A 17,698-nucleotide genomic window follows, 5' to 3' on the forward strand; every position below is an offset into this window, starting at 1 on the left:
TGTCAGGATATCTCACTTGACGTTACGTATTGCCAAACAAGGACGATTTGATTTGCGTGACACCCAAAACCGGAGCTCCAATATTCGTGATTGTTCTGTATTTTTAGATAGCGTTAGCGGCGTTATTTATGGATGGTGGGAGAATTTACTGAGATTTATTGGTGATCGGTGCAAAATAGTGTGTTAGGAAACTACAGTTGGTATTACGTGTTGCCAAACCAGGGCGTTGTAATTTGCGACTCTCCCAAAACAGTGGCACCAGTGTTCGTAATTATTCTCTTCTTGAAGGCGTTAGCGGCGATATTCATGGATGATGGAAGGATTTGCTGAGATCCTTGGGTGACTGCTGCAACGTTGTATGTCAGGAAACGACACCCCCGGAAACGGAGCAACGTAAGAGCTTGCGCAGACCAAATTTGAAGTCCGTAATAATGGCAGTCTTCCCCCTCGCTGCGGCGTGTCAGCGGCAGCCACGTCGAGCCGCGGGATATAATGAGTCCTGGCGGCGAAATGTAACTCGGATAAAATTGGAGTTTTTTACTTCCCTTCGAATTTGTTTTTTTTAGGAAGTAAAAGACCGTTCAGTGTCGAATTAATTAGGGCGATGGTGGAAACACATAAAAGAAAATGCTCAACAAGTTAAACATTTCTTTTCATTTCATTTCATGTTTATTAAGAAGGACAACTTAAAGATGAGACGTTATACTATATAGACTACTCCACAAAATGTTGAAAAATATTAGTTAGGTGACAAAAAAAGGGAAATAATGTAACCCAGTATAGCAGATGAGGCATTATACTACATAGAATAGCTTACCCTACAAACTGATGAAGAATATTAGTTAGCTGGCGAAAAACAGAAAGAAAATAATGTCACCCAGTATAGCAGATGAGGCATTATACAACATAGAATAGCTTACCCTACAAACTGATGAAGAATATTAGTTAGGTGGAGAAAAACGGAGAGAGAATAATGCCACCCAGCACAGCAGTATAGATTATAGCTCTGGTAACGGTGGCTGCTTGAGAAGGGTGGTCAAGGGTACGATGCAGTGTTGCTCCCCACGGTTCTCGTACCAGCAAGACCAACAACTCCCTCTCCTGAATTCTGCATATTCTAAGAAGTTGAGAATTGTGAGTTCTTGGTACCAGAGACCAGAGCTGCACCGCTGGGACAGGTGTAGCAGCGCAGATGGGGTAGCTAATGAGATTAACCACAGTATTGTAATTATTCGCTGGAGATTATCCGTATCTCTAAATCTCTGTCTGTGTCTGTCTTTGTCTGTCTGTCTGTCTGTATCTGTCTTTCTTTCTCTCGTTCTCTCTCTCTCTCTCTCTCTCTCTCTCTCTCTCTCTCTCTCTCTCTCTCTCTCTCTCTCTCTCTCTCTCATTAATGTACTTTTCCCGCAAACTTATCCTCGCCATAATTACAACTCTTACATAACAACTCACCATTTTTCTTCTCTCTTATCATTCCGCTTCTCTATTATACCCGCTCATTCTCCTGTTAAAACACTTGCCTTTTTTCGTTTCCTCCTCCTCACTCTTTTTTTATCTCTCCACCACCATCATCTTTTATCTTGATCATCATCATTAATTTTTCCTCCACCTACTTCCTATCTGCTTTTTTAATCTCTTTGAAACACTTCTCCTGTTCCTATTCCTCAGCTGTCACCACCATGTCACTCGTATTTTCTTTTTTATCCTCATATCAAATTAAAACCTTTTACCATGCGTCGTCATCACTGGGCTGTCCCTCCTCCTTTTCGTAAGCCTCATTCTCTGCCTCCTCTCCCCCCTTAGTAGCGTCCCTTCTCTTCCTCCTCCTCCGCCTCCACTGCCACCATTTCCTTCCTTTCCTCCAACTCCTTCTTTATTCCTTTATGACACGAGGGGTGACAGGTCTCTTCCATAAGACAACAGCGGTGAGGGAAGTTGGATGTAGGTGCCACTCTATCCTGTCAGAGAGAGAGAGAGAGAGAGAGAGAGAGGGAGAGGGAGAGTGGGTAGTGAGATAAGCGTACGGAAAAATAGGGTTAACAATGGTACGCAGACAACTTCGCCAGCCCTAATGTTTGTCAACGTGAATTCAGGGACCAAAAAAAGTGGTTCGCGTGAGTAGGCAACTTCGTGCATTCGTGTCGCTAAAAAAAGGGACCGTAAATGTCGAGAGAGAGAGAGAGAGAGAGAGAGAGAGAGAGAGAGAGAGAGAGAGAGAGAGAGAGAGAGAGAGAGAGAGAGAGAGAGAGAGAGAGAGAGTGTTACCTTTACTCAGCCTACAAAAAGTTCTGTGGAAATTAGTTCCTCTCTCTCACTCTCTCACTCTCTGTCTATCTATTTTGTGTCTGGCTGCCGTCTCCCTGATTTTGTTTCTGTGCTAATATTAGTAGTTGTAGTATAGTAGTAGTAGTAGTAGTAGTAGTAGTAGTAGTAGTAGTGTTAGAGAATATTCAATCCCATCCTTCAAGTCATCTACAGATCCAGTGACAACAATTCACATACTTTCTAAAATGACTGTTCTTTCTTATTACCTGATTTGCTACCGTTGGCCTCATTACAACTTGAGTGGTTGGCGCGGCACATGTGAAGATAACGATGATGGCAGCCGAGGCGAAGGCAGGTGTCATTTGCCGCCGCGCTGCTTAATACGACGGCCCAGGAGCCCGTGCTCGGTGCTGACGGAGTGCTCTCATTGGGTGTCCTCTACGACGCCTAGTGCTGCCGTGGGTGTGTGCGAGCGCGTGGTGGTTGGGGAGCGGTGCGTGTATGCCTGTGTGCAAGTGAGTATGTGTGTGCGTTCGGACGGGCCGTAATTCTTCCTGAAAAGAGAGAATGTGCACGAGGAAGCTTTTATTATTTCATTTATGTAATGGCTCCCGGACGGCTCTCATCAGATAGGGCTTTGGCGTGGGGGAGCGGCGTGCTGGGGGGCTGGGTTCGGGAGGCCGCCGCGGAGCAGACTGGCACTTGGCCGGATTATTGAAGTTTAAATGAAAGCTACGAGGAACATTCTTGACACTCTCGAACAATGAGATTTCTGGCACAGCTCCCTCATTACAGTTTGTCTTCTCCGCCCCGCAGTGACTCGTCTGGTGGGCAGCGACCCCGTGGAGTTCGAGAAGCAGCAATACCTGGTGGAGGTGCCCGAGAACACGGCCAGCGTCCCCTTGCTGCGCCTCACCGCCAAGGTCACGCCGCCAGGTAGGTACTGAGCTGTTCTTGCACGCAAACGATGTGTGAGTGTGGGTGTTATGCTGATAGTGGCCGAGAAACGGGCCACGAGAGTGCTGTGGTGGTGAGAGAGAGAGAGAGAGAGAGAGAGAGAGAGAGAGAGAGAGAGAGAGAGAGAGAGAGAGAGAGAGAGACTGTGTGTGTGTGTGTGTGTGTGTGTGTGTGTGTGTGTGTATAATTCCCCACGACCCCTAACAAGTTACGTGACTAATCTGCTGCCAATGTGCCATCAGCGTCTAGACTCCTGTGCCCACGCCTTACGTGTTCCGATATTACGTGTCTTGGCTCACCTCTTATCACGGATGTCAATGTTGAACTCAGCAGTAATTTTAGACCTGGAATGCGTTTGTAAATCCGTAAAGCCTCATAAGATGTAATTAGGACGAGTTTTAGTGAAAGAATCGCTTCCAACCGTTCTTATCACGCTTTGTATATTGTTATTTGCAGAAGTTATTGAATTAGTATTGGAATATGTGTGCATGTAAGCCATTTAAATGAATGTTGATGAGATTAAACAATGGTAGGAATCGTAGCAAATATCCTTGATGTAGTATTTTTAGTAAAGGAAGCAGCTCAAGGGCAAAAAGAAACGGAAAACAATTAAGAAAAAACCCGCTAATCACTGCCCCTATAAAAAAGAGTATAGAAGAATATCCAAAAGAGAGGTCAATTTCGGGAGGATAATTGGAAAGTCATATACCTTGTCCTCAGAAACAGTAACCATAGGAACAACTTGAGTACGAAGGCTCTGCAGATCATTGATGAGGAAACAGATTTCGCTTCACTGCATTTCGGCTTGCAGGAAAGATAACAACATGAGGGGAATAATTGCGAAGAGACTGGAGTATAAGATGCAAGGAGGAAGGTTTTTCTTTTTAACTCCTTAGGGAAACCTCACTTGAATTACGTAGATAAGTTCTGGTCCCCAAATTGTAAAAAGGACATCGAGTTGCTGGAGAGAGCTCAGCACCGTGGCTCAAAAATTGTACGATCATTGAGTGTACAGCTGTAAGGAGAATGGCTCAATCTACTCAACCCTCTGACTATAAAAGAAACGGCTATAGAGGTACATTATGCAGGCCTTCTCGTATCAGAAAAGCTTATAAGAATCTATCATTTTATTAACACAACATTAAGGAATAAGTCCGCAGTATTATTTTTCTCGATTCCCGTCATCCGTTACTGCAACAAACATCCTGCAGGAGTAGTTCTCAAAATATCATCGACCGTCACTTTGCTGGGAAGGAGAGAAGTGAACAATCCCGTTTTTACGTAGAATAAAGTGTTTAATCTGTTCTGGAGATCACGTAAGTGCCGGGCGATTATATTGGAGCACCATGTAGCAGGCAGCCGCGTCGTAAGCTAAGAGGAAGCCTGCCGCCTGCTCTTCTCTAATCTCACGAAGCTCCTCATTTTAATTCTCCAGCTCCTCCTCCTCTTCATCATCATTTTCCTCCCCTCCTCCTCCTCCTCCTCCTTCATATCCTTCTTTGTTTCAATCTCATCTGTTTTGCATTTTTCCATCTACATGATCATTATTTCTCTAATGTTTCCTTCACTTAGTGTGCATCTGTGTGTGTGTGTGGGGGAGGGGTCACTCAGCAGCTAATCCTTCTTGTCCAACATGTGTTTTCTGTGTGTTATTTTTTTTTCTCTCCTTATCGTGTTAGCTACCACCACCACCACCACCAGCACTACCACCACCATCACCACCACCACCACCATCAGCATCACCACCACCACCACCACCATAAGAATAGTTTCGCTCATGTTTAGTTTACACTGAGATGTGTTTCCCGTATCTGTTGTCACTTTCTTTATGCACCAGAACACGCAATTATAGTTAAATCAAGAAACACTTCATAGCGATATTATCACGGATGAAATATTACGAAAAGTGGGTACATCTACTCGTTGGTAAAAACATAGTGATTAAATAACATTATACGCAAAAGGTAGATATGTAAAGAGCACTTCCTTTTCAGTGATGCAAGCAACACTGAAACGAAACTATTTACGTATTTGTGTATAACCACTTCAAAAATCATTTATTTAAAAATACACTAATTAGAGTCTAATAAGAAGAAATAAAATGTATCAGAGCTTTCTTTAATAAGCAGTGGCAGTTTAATTACTATGATGTGCACTATTAATAATAAGCCACGTTTCCATGTTATCATATTGCCTCCTGAAAACATGTAAAACTGTTTTGCTACACTTTTATCCCAACACACACATGGAGTCGTGAGGTACAGGCCAGACTAGGGAGGGCCGAGGAATGGATGGGGATGGAGTCCTCGAGAAGATGGATAGAGAAGAGAGAGGGAGGACACGGGAAAGGGGATGGGGTGGAGGCAGGCGATAGCGAGGCGTTGGGAAGAGCAGGGGAAGGGATGGGATGGAGGCAGGCGATAGAAAGGCGTTGGGAAGAGCAGGGGAAGGGATGTGATGGAGCCAGGGGATAGCAAGGCGTTGGGAAGAGCAGGGGAAGGGATGTGATGGAGGCAGGGGATAGGAAGGCTGGAGGAAGGACACGGAATGGATGGGGTTACAGAGAGGGAAGAAGGACAAGGGAAGGAAAGGAATTAAGGCAGGTGATAAGACAGGCCGGAGGGAGGAAATGAGAAGGGAGGGGATGGCGGCAAGTGGTAGAAAGGCGGGAGGGAGGAAAAGAAAGGATAGGGGATTGAGGCAGGGGATTCAAAAGCGGAAGGGAGGACAGTGAAAGGAAAATGAAGGAGAGACTGGATAGAGCAGCGGAAGGGTAAGGGATAGAAAGGCAGGAGGAAGGATAGGGAATGGATGGGGTTAGAAAGGGGGGCAGGAGGACGAGGGAAGAAAAGGAGTTGATGTAAGTGGTAAGATAGGTGAGAGGGAGGACGGGAGAATGGAATGGAGTGAGGCAGGTGTTAAAAAGGCAGGAGGAGACACGCGGGACAGCTGGTGCAGAGTGGCCACGGGAATAGCATATGCGGAGGCTCTCTGGACGCCTTGGTTTATGCACGCACGCCAGGTAAAGCAATTCTTCGTACGTTAGGGGGCGATGCGTACCGGAAGCATGGAACTACAGGTCATGCGGAAGGCGGCGGTTGGTAGGCCTGGCAGGGATGCTTCGTAATATCTGAACCACTCTGTAAAAGCTTCGTAACACGACTCATGAAATATGCCACACACTGAATAAGTTAGCAGTCGATATCGGTTCCGCTCGCATTGATGAATCAGTATAAACGAATAATACGAAACACGTCCAACTAATTTATATTCATCGGTCGGGTCGAATCGAGTCAAATTTTCTCAATACCTTTCACGCTAATTAATCTGAAGTGAGTCGGAGTCACTAGCAAACACTTAAACACCTCTTTGGTTGGTTACTATATGGCTCGCTAATACTACTTCACTGAGTTTAACAGCGATTTTATAGTGATTTAATGCGAGTCAGAACCCTCTCAGAACGCTCTCCTCCCATCTCTCCCCTTCATGTTCCCGCCACTCCGCTTCGCTGTGTTCTCGCTGCCCTTACTTCTCTCCGCCTCTATAAGCCGTCACCAGAGCCGCCTCCTTATCTCTTCCTTACTCCTTTCTCAATCTCTCTGTTCTCCCTCTTCCCTGTTCTCATATTCTCAACCTCATCTTCGCCACACACAATAGCAAACCCAAAACACCTTTCCGTCCGGTTGCTTCATGATTTGCGAACACCATATCACTGAGTTTGCCAGCGACTTCACAGGAGCTCCACCCCAATATGGTTTTAAAGATCCAACATGGCCTTATTCATGGTAGTAAAAATAGACGGGGGAAAAGATTGCAGCTGTCCAGGGTAGTCTTATCAATGGTGGGAAAGACTACATGTGTGTGTGTGTGTGTGTGTGTGTGTGTGTGTGTGTGTGTGTGTTACAGGATCAATTTTTCCATTCATGAACCTTACTATTTTTAACCTTACTATCGTTCCACCATTTCATTTATTAGATCTTCCATCCTCCTCCTCTCCAATAGCTTCCTCCCACGCCATCCATTCCTCTTTTCTTTCCCCATAAATATGTCTGCACCATTTTCCTCTCCGTTTTAACCTCTACCTTCATCACGCTCTCCTCTCATCTCTCCCTTTTATGTCCTGCCACTTCGTCATGTCCTTGCCGCCCTTACTGTTCCTCTCTCCCTCTATACGTCGTCACCAGGGCCGCCTCCTTATCCCTCCCTTACTCCTTTCTCAATCCCTCTGCTCTCTCTCCTCCTCTCATATTCTCAACCTCACACAATAGCAACACACACCTGCAATGGCAAAGGAGAGTCTGCCCCCCTCTCCCTCCCTCCCCCAAGCATGCACCTCAACTCGTCCGAGAAACTGTGGCTGAAGTGGAGGGAAAGCAATTACGTTTCCCAACACCTCGGCTCTAATGACGTCCTTGGAAGGAGCAAGTGGCTGGCGCTCGCCCACAACGCCTCTCCATCCTCCCTTTGGTTCTTTCGTTCTTCTCCCTTTTCCTTCACTCCTCTCTCGCTCGTCCTCGCCTCTCCGTCCTCTCTCTCTCTCTCTCTCTCTCTCTCTCTCTCTCTCTCTCTCCCCCCCCCCCTCTTCGCTGTTGTACGTTCGCTTCGTCCTTCCCTGCCGCCGTGTTTGTCGATGTCGTTGGGTTTGGTGTGAATGGTCACGCCGCGCCGAGTCGATGGAGGGATTTAATTTAGTTATGGGGAAATCGATGTGAATAGATAAATTAATAGACAAGGTTATATAAAACTGATAGATGAATAGATATTTGAAGAAATCGATTAATTTATATGGTAGGAGCTTGAGCCAGATAAAAGATTTACATAGATGTTCGGATCACACAGACCCTATGGTCCAGACTAGTTGGTCTGTCCTTAAACTCAAGTGAAATGACGTTAAACGGCCACCAAGATATTGAATTTCTACCTTAGCGAGTATTGGGTGGAGGAAGTGACGATTTAGTTCGTTTAATCCTTAAGGGATTGTGTTGCACTGAACCACTGAAGGTCGGAGCTTGTGCCATTATTGTGCTACAACGGAGGTAAAATAGAATTTAGTGTCATCTAAGCTTGCTTGTTTTCACTTAAATTTTGTGCCATTGTTATTTTTCTCGTGCGTAACGTGTCAGCGATCATAACCAGTTTAGATTCGTTCACATTCGTAAAGCAACGAAATTTTTAAACTTTGTCAGCTTCCCTCGGAGGTGACGTTTCTCAAGAGGGAGCATGTTAGCACTACGGCAGTGTCAAAATCAGGTGACTCCAAAACAGATGACAGGGCATCGGTTATAGCTCCGTGCAGGGCGTTGGTTCAGCAGCTGCCTGCCACGAGCCTCCCTGACTAGGGGGCGTGCAACAGCTGCGTGGGAGGGTGGAAAAGGTTCAGTGTTGTATTTTCGAGAAAACAAGGCAGATGGAGATTACTTTTTTCAGGCATGGAGAAAGAACAGTGATATAGTATAGAGAGCAGCGGGAGGTTAACGAACTGGACAGAGACAAAGAAAATTCAGAGGCATGAATGTATTAAGGCAGAGAGTCCATGTGTTTGTTTGAATTACTCGCGCCTTGATAAAAGTTCCTCCGCGCGGTAAGGGCCTTTGTTAACTTGAGAAAAGAGTCACTGGAACGAAAGAAATATTTTTCCATTCTTTGTGTAACTTTGTGTTAGTGGAGGGACTTCCTGGGCTGAAGGTGTTGAGGTTTAAAAATAACACACACACACACACACACACACACACACACACACACACACACACACACACACACACACACACACACACACCTAGCAGCGCCTCCATCCTCGGGGAGAGCCAGAGACGTGCTTAATGAAGACAAACATCGCCGCTCCGTGAAACATCCGCGTCCATAACCTTCACTACGCCGGCGGTGAGTGCGGCGTTAATGAGGGCCGAGGAATTAAGGCTCATAATGCGACTGTGTGCGACGAATAAAAAAAAAGATAAACACGCTGAATGCGCTTAAATGTGCCGGAACAAAGTGACGATTAGGTACGTTTTAGCAGTCGTAGTAAAACATTATTATAGAAAGTTTTGTTTGTTGTGCAGCTTAAACACGTAAAAATTAATGTAACAGTTAGTTGAAAGAGAGAGAGAGAGAGAGAGAGAGAGAGAGAGAGAGAGAGAGAGAGAGAGAGAGAGAGAGAGAGAGAGAGAGAGAGAGAGAGAGAGAGAGAGAGAGAGAGAGAGAGAGAGAGAGAGAGAGAGAGAGAGAGAGAGAGAGAGAGAGTGTGTGTGTGTGTGTGTGTGTGTCCTTTGTTTTCGGTAACATTCTCAGTATCTACTTCCATTTCGTGAGAGCTGGTACTTTCTCTTTTTTTTTACGATGTAGAGCCCAGACGCGTGGCACTGAGTCAGTAATATACGCCTCACGCCTTCACTAAAAATACTGGACATATTCGACGTGTAAGCTGTCCTGACCGCTAATTGAAAAACAGATATATGGCCATGAGCAGCTGATGGAAAGTGGGTCGAGGTGCACGTTCTTTTCATCGCAGTATTCATGTGCAAAAATATCCGCCTCCGTCTCGGGAACTTATAGAAATCTGAGATATTGGCTGAGCAACCCGCCACGAGCCCTTTATTGGCTGTGTTGGGCAGGTATCGAGGAAGCCGTTTCACGATCATTCGTTTCAAGTTTCACATTGTTCCGTGGCGTTAAGAGCAGGGCAATTAAGTGACGTGAAAAGTGTGTATATAAAGCCTTTCACTCATACAGCATACGGCAAGGCCACATGTTAAAGGACTATTCTATACTCACAGGAACATGAGCCCAATGTGTGTGTTTTTCTTGTGTGTGTGTGTGGGGTGGGGGCCGGGAAGGGGGAGGGAATTCTTTTTTGTGTATTTCTGAATTTTTCTGAATGATATTGTGCTGGACTGCAGTTTATACTTATAATGTATATCTTTATTAATATGTATTTGCTATGCTGTAGTCAATAAACCATCTATCTATCTATCTATCTGTGTGTGTGTGTGTGTGTGTGTGTGTGTGTGTGTGTGTGTGTGTGTGTGTGTGTCAACAAACTTATCTTGTGAATCCAATCCTTAATAATTATATTGTCGTAAAAAAGACCACCTTTAAGCTCTAGTGTACTGTAGAGAGAGGTCAAAGGTTAAACACTCCCAGTTAGTTTTTCGGAATTATTTATTGGTTGTGAAGCTAGCCACCTTTATAATATTTGGTCTGTTTTTCCACTAGGGAGAGCCGTCCAGTTTGGGATCAAGTCGGGCAACGAGGGCGGCTACTTCGGCCTGGATGGTGGCAGTGGCCAGCTCTCCCTCGTCCGGCCGCTGGACTACGAGGCTGAGACACAGGTGAGGCGGGACGGGGCGGCGCTAGACTAACCTGAGACATGAATGGCCATGGCTGCCCTGAGTACAGCTCTTACTGGTGTTAGGAACATCATGAAACTAGCAGCGCACAGTATGTTATAAAATTACTGTATTTCCAGCGTATAATGTGAGCGGCATATAAAAGACCCCAAAAGGTTCCATTCAAATTAGTGGCTTAGAGGTACACTCATTTTAGACATCTTTTAAAGGAAAATGCCTCTTCATTTAACACAATATATACCATTCTCCCTATTGACCAGCTAATGCATAATATTTTTGCCTAACTACATAAATACATTTCGCCAGGTGTGACCTTCAACCACCTGCTGTGAGGAATGGCGGACAATAACTTTTCAGTCACCACGTCTTTCCTTTACCACGATGATAACTACCTCATGAATACCTCACACACTACTTCTTTGGCGTTACCGGGGCGATATACATAACGTGTGTAGGAGTTGATTATATATAATATTTTACATTAGGTAAATTCAGGTGAGGGGCGGCCGTGTTTGCATTCACTGCCTGGGAGCCTCGGAGCTGGCTGTCGACATGAAAACTGCCAGCTAATTTAGTGGAGATGAATTACTAATGACTTCAAAAGGAATAAAGCAGCTTCATTAGGTAAATATCATGAAAGAGAGAAGAGATGCCCGGAGTGACTACATTTATCTTCTATCCGGCGCCGTCTGTGAGATCTTAAACAAGCTAATGAGTATGTGTAGATGCAATGCCAATCCCTCGGGAACTTGACTAATGTAAAGGCTGACTGATTAGGTAACGGGAACTGAGGAGCCGCTAATGAAGCCATCTGCAGCCCTGGCAACGGTCCAACGCATCGCTGTCAGACTCGCGATGCAGTTTGTGACTCGCAATCGAGGTGTCTGAGGACCGTAATTTCTAGGGGGCTAGGAGGGCTATAGCTCCTCCAATGTTTTCTATATCGGCCTCAAATGCCCCTAAATGTGCTTCATTTTCAAGAAATTTCCTCCACCAGCTCATGCTTGCTTCGCTGCCTCCTCCTCACCCCTCACCTCATGAACCTGTGATGTCCTCTTGCCCCCCCCAAAAAAAAATATCTGCCAAAATTACGTGCCTGTGTCTCATCGTTTTCATACCTTCGTAGCCACGTCGAGGGATACATTAATCTCTTTTTTCCGTCATATATCTTTAAGGTTTATAATGTTTTGTCATTATTTTTTAAAGCTAGCTATGATTCATGCTAATGTCGCTAACTTCAGCAAATTTAATATTGTAACAAATAGATAGATATAGGGAGATAGATGTAGACAAATTGACAGATGAAAATATCGATAGATACTTTATATATATATATATATATATATATATATATATATATATATATATATATATATATATATATATATATATATATATATATATATATATATATATATATATATATAAAATGCCCTTTGCGTGAAAGCCGTTAAGCAAAATGTGATATAGCAAAGTTAACTTGGGTGATTCACTCCGAGGAACACACGGGCTGGTAATCCATATTATTTTACTCCCTCTGCGGCGCTGCCTTGATCATGCCGCGTTGGCTTCCCTGCAGATGTGTGCACTGACCTCGAGGCTCAGCAAACGAAGGTGTTACGCTTGATTCAGCGAAGGTATCGCTAAAGTATAGAAAGTTGCTGTCCTGTACGAGAGAAATGTTCCTGGAGAATGTTCGAGGCCTTTTTTCTTACGGCCCGACGTCTTGCTTGGTGGCACTGAAACGCTACCAATGTTTTCCCGAAGAGCTTAGCACTTAATTAAGGGGTCATAATGTTTAATGTGAAGTTGGATGATGACCTAGAGTGCTAGACCCTTGACTTGAAGTAACTTATGGCATTTGAAAACTAGATTGTGAGGCATACGCTATAGCTGCGCGTGGCCTCGGCCCTCATCTCCCTCCCATCGACCCTGGAGCCTGTTCTGAGTGAGGAACCATTACTCCATCACCCAGGGACACAGCCAGCGCAACATCCGGATTACCACAGTTTACCTTCTCTAGGTTTTCTCGGGCACTCATTTATTGATCAGCTCAAAAGGGAGGATGAACAGCTGGGTGGGCTGCGCGTCAAAGGCCAGGTAGTAATTCGAACCCATGCCCGTGGATTCTTGGAGAGGTCTGCTAACCACTACACCACGGAGGCGAACTAACCCAATAAAGAGCCATTTGTTTCATGAATCATCCTCCCCAAGCTCGCTAGCGTCTTTTTTCCTGCTGCTATGCCTCGGTAGTTCTTGACGACAAACGGCCGAGCATTTGCCGTAAATAGCTGTTAAATGGTTCACATTTTTCCGCAGGTTTATTAGGTTGTAATTAGGAGGAGCCTCCTAATACCGTGACATTAATTAAATTAATTAACTCACCGGAAACCGGTTTAATGTCTCAAGAAAGAAGAAAACGTTAATTGAGAAGTCTTTGCGGAAGGCGAGGCAGGGTGGAGGTGGGAGGGGTGACGGGAGGAACGACCTGTTACCACCCCACGGCCTAGGGACGAGGTAATAACAGGACGAAAGTAAGTATGTAGTTATGTGAAGAGAAGTTAATGAAAATAAAACACCCTAGTGACACACACACACACACACACACACACACACACACACACACGCATACACACACACACTTTTATTTGCAGTAAAAGAGGCGGGTCATGAAATAAATAAGAAATAAACGTAAAAGCCCCCGGGTGCTGCTCCTGCAAATAGCTGAGAGTAAGAGGAACCGAGTATTGCACGATCTACCGCGCTGCCGTGTTAAATATCTTTGCTCCTGCTATTACACACAAGATACATGCATGCATACATTACATACATACATACATACATACATACATACATACGCAAACACACATACACGTATACTTAGTCAGCAAATCTTGTCAGCTTCGATGTCTCACTGCTTATGCTGAGCCGGCGCCTCGTCCATGACACATCTAAAATAGTGGCTGCTAACCGTATCTTTGATCTTATGTATGTATGTATGTATGTATGTATGTGTATATATCCATTCATGTATGTATATATGTAATGTACGCATGTATGTATGTATGTATTATGTAATGTATGCATGTTTGTATTTTGTATGTAATAGTAGGAGGGAAAATGTGAAGCATGTGTAGGCGACTTCTCCGCCCTAGAGAATGTTTACAAATTTTCGGAATGTGCCCCGCTGACTGCCGGGAATCGAGACCGGACCCTTAAATTAGAAGTTAGGAGAGCAAAGCACCGTGCCGGAGGCCACCCCAGCGGCACTAAACCTGAAGCCCCACACGTGGACATGAAGGAAAGATGACTCCCCTCATACTCGTTATAGCTGGTAAAACTTTTAATAGATCCTAGATGGCACGTACGGTATTTACATACATCATAGAAACTGCAATAACGCAATGAAAATTTTCGAAATACCCGGCGCTGAGTGTCAGGAAGTTCCCGGCACTTTATGGTGTACGTTACGAGACTTTTCTCTGCGTTATTGCAGTTTCTCTGACGACATTAACAAACTAGTACCCGCGGCGGTCGACAGTGCAAGAACAGTCACCAGTTTCCTTCAGTGCACTGGTATAAGGACACCTCTCCTCCCGAAATTGACCTCTCTTTCGGCCACCTCTTTTGATTCTTTTTATTGGAGCAGGGAGTAGCGGGCTTTCTTTTTATTATTGTTTCCTTTTTTGTGTGCCCTTGAGCTGTCTCCTTTGTTGTAAAAAAAAAAATACAGACGTCCGGTGTTCTCTGTGCCTACTCGGCGACACGGCAGAGCACAGTGTCCGTCCAGCGACTCCTCCAGCTACCCATAAAGTGGAGAGTCCCGGAAGAATATTGGCAAGTCCACCTCACCGGGAGAGTGAGTTGTGGCCTCCACTGGCAAAGGACCCGAGTCTCGCTGCCTCAACAAGCCAGCTCAGCAAGCACAGCCACTCTTTTCTGGGGAAGCGGCCGCCCCACCACCGCCTGCCAGCTCAGCCCACACATCTCTTCTTTCGTGGCGTCTATTGCCAAGCCACGACCAATGCAACACCCAGATCCACAATCGAAGACACACCCACTACCAAGTCCAAGCCAGGCAAGCTAAACTACGCTATACTGAAGGCTCCACCGCCACCCCTGCCCGTCACTGGCCCCCTCCAACATACTAACGGTGACGCCCTCAACCTACGTCAAGCATGATCTTAGCCCTCTTGAAGGCAGTCTTCGTTATCTGTATGCATGAGGTCACACGATCCGATCCATTATGTATAACTAGCAAAGGCTTCCTACGCATGTTGTATTTATAGGAAAGAGGTAAGAGGAGAAAAGTTGAGAGGCTGAGTAGGAGTAAGAGGTGGAGGAGGAGAAGGAGGAGGAAGAAGAAGAAGAAGAAGAAGAAGAAGAAGAAGAAGAAGAAGAAGAAGAAGAAGAAGAAGAGGAGGAGGAGAAGGAGAAGGAAGAAGAGGAAAAACAAGATGAAGAGAGAAGGAGAAAAAGAAGAAAACGAAGAATGAAATGAAGAAATAAAATAACAAATAAAAAAAAATATTAAAAAGGAAAAGAAAAGAAGAAATAAAAGAAGAAAAGTAATAAGATAAATAAAAGAAGAAGAAAAAGAAGAAGACAACGAAGAAAACAAAGAAAACAAAAAAGAAAGACGAAAAGAATGAGGAAAAGCAGAGCAGAAAAGAAAAGAAGAAAATAAAAATATATCAAACAAGAAATAAAAAAGCAAAAAAAAAAGAACGTGCAAGAAATAAAGAAAAAATAGAATAAATGAGAAAGACTAGTAGGGAGAGAGAGAGAGAGAGAGAGAGAGAGAGAGAGAGAGAGAGAGAGAGAGAGAGAGAGAGAGAGAGAGAGAGAGAGAGAGAGAAGGGTTGTAGAGCGAGAGGAGAAACGAGCGAGACTGTGGAAGAGAAAGAGCGGCGGCCGTGATCCAGAGAGAGAGAGAGAGAGAGAGAGAGAGAGAGAGAGAGAGAGAGAGAGAGAGAGAGAGAGAGAGAGAGAGAGAGAGAGAGAGAGAGAGAGAGATCCTTGCAATCTACACAGCTTAAGCAACTCCTCAGGCTGAAAGCACTCGAGCTGTTACTCTCCTGTGATGTGTTTTTTTCTACGTTGACTGCGGTGCTTACTTTGTGTCTATGTTGCTATCTGATCCTACACACACACACACACACACACACACACATAAACACGAACACAAACACACATCACATAACTAACTGTATAATAATTTGGGGATTGCTTTATTTCTTTTTTTTTTGTTTGTTTGTTTGTTAAGAGAATGCAAAACTATAGCCATTTACACAAACAAAAAAAATCACAAACACAAACACAAACACACATACCAAATTTTTAACTCTCGAATAATTGAGGATTCGCTAGATTTCTTTGTGCTCAGTTTTGGAGATAACACATAACTACTTGCACACACACACACACACACACACACACACACAAGAGGAAACTTCAAAACCCATTATTTCCCGGCCAGTATTGTTGACTTTGGGATTGTTCAAGGTGGCAAGAGGGCGGGCGGGAGGAGAGGAGGAAAGGAGGAAGGAAGGGACAGAGGAACAGAGGGAGGGAGGGTCGGCTTGTAGGAGGAAGGGGCAAGAAACTCTCTCTCTCTTGAAGGTTTGGTTAGGTTCTGCAAGCTTTACTGTTATTCCCTGCGGCCCAAGTTTCCCTATATTGTTCCTCTATCGCGCTTCTCCTCTCTACTGTCTCGCTTACCAACTTGGAGGAATAGTAGCTGGATGCCTTTATGTATTATGTATATCTTGTAGTTCGATGGGATCTTCCTATACTGCTTTGCTCCTCCGCTCGCTGTGTCTCGCTGTCTCGTTCTCGGTCTCGGTCTCGGTTTTGGTTTCGGTCTAGTCTTCCTTCATGTTCTCTCTCTCTCTCTCTCTCTCTCTCTCTCTCGAAATATATCAGAGCATTAGGAACTTTACTATCAAGTCGAAAGTGGAAATGGAAGACGGAGGAGAGAGAGAGAGAGAGAGAGAGAGAGAGAGAGAGAGAGAGAGAGAGAGAGAGAGAGAGAGAGAGAGAGAGAGAGAGAGAGAGAGAGAGAGAGAGAGAGAGAGAGAGAGAGAGAATTTGATATTTTCCTCCCTCCTGTTTTCAGTTTCAAGTCTCTTCCTTCCTTAGCACCTGTTTTCCCTCTGTCGCTGACCCTGTCCTCGCCTGTCTCGTCCCTGAAGCACGTGCTGGTGGTGGAGGCTCGGGCGGAGGAGGGGAGCAGCGAGGCGGTGGTGGTGGTGGCGGTGAAGGACGTTAACGATCACGCCCCCGCCTTCCCGAGATCGGCCCTCCTCATGCAGCTGACGGAAGGCGATGGCCGACACCTCCCCAAACCCATCCTGAAGGTACGTCACGGGGAAGCGAGGGACCGAAGGAGGAAGGGATAAAGAGGGATAAAAGATAAAGAGGGGAAGGGAAGAACGGACAAACACAGGAATGTACGATAACCAGCAGTAGGAATGGAAAGACGAACACAGGGCGGAGAATGAACGGCAATAAGGATGGAGACTTAAGAACTTACATACGACACTAGAACATAAGAAATCCAACTCCAGAAGTTAAATGACTCAGAAACGCATTAGGAAGAGAGGGCAACCAGGAGTTTTTTTCACCCAAGGATGCACCTCAGTGGTAAAAAAAAAGATAATAAAAAGGTCCGCTAAGCACTATTCCGATAAAAGAAAATAGAAATAAGTGACCAGAAGAGATCAAATTTTACATAATCGTGTGTTACTCTACATAAAGCGTTATCGCCTTCCTAAGTAATAGTGAAGCGGGTGATAAATATTGTCACGAACCAGGAGAGAAGACACGCATTTTTATCTCTCATGACTAAAATTTTCCATCGCAAGACCTGCAATCGAATCTGCTAGGAGTCTTCTGGAGGTAAAGACATGCCGTTAGAGAAAAAAGATAAGGCATTGTTATCTGCCTTTACCTCCTGCGTGTGTTGTCTTGCTGCCTCGAAATTGCCTCCCTCGGGACGGGTGGAGGAGGAACTCGACAGGGAAGTGAACATTACCGGCTTAATGGTCGCTCTTGTACGCACGTAAACACGCTGAAGGGAGAACTTGGAATAAGGAACACAACGACGAACCTCATCCCGGGCTGCAGTG

General features: G+C 45.0%; 1 protein-coding gene across 5 annotated transcripts in view; it reads left to right on the forward strand.

Moving 5' to 3' along the window:
* LOC127009508 (putative neural-cadherin 2) overlaps positions 1-17,698 on the forward strand; it is a 92,524-nt gene that overhangs the window by 50,220 nt on the left and 24,606 nt on the right. For 4 of the 5 annotated variants that reach the window (XR_007762027.1, XR_007762028.1, XM_050882624.1 and 1 more), the window contains exons 3-5: positions 3,082-3,201; positions 10,435-10,550; positions 16,763-16,927. Coding sequence is in view for 3 of the 5 variants with exons in the window: in XM_050882624.1 (XP_050738581.1) it covers positions 3,082-3,201; positions 10,435-10,550; positions 16,763-16,927 (401 nt within the window). In the remaining 2 variants the exon portion in view is untranslated. Of the gene's footprint in view, positions 1-2,438; positions 2,781-3,081; positions 3,202-10,434; positions 10,551-16,762; positions 16,928-17,698 lie in introns of those variants that run through there. The other variant, XM_050882626.1, reaches the window with a different exon arrangement.

The sequence above is a fragment of the Eriocheir sinensis genome, chromosome 41 (assembly GCF_024679095.1).
Source record: "Eriocheir sinensis breed Jianghai 21 chromosome 41, ASM2467909v1, whole genome shotgun sequence".
Lineage (NCBI taxonomy): Eukaryota > Metazoa > Arthropoda > Malacostraca > Decapoda > Varunidae > Eriocheir > Eriocheir sinensis.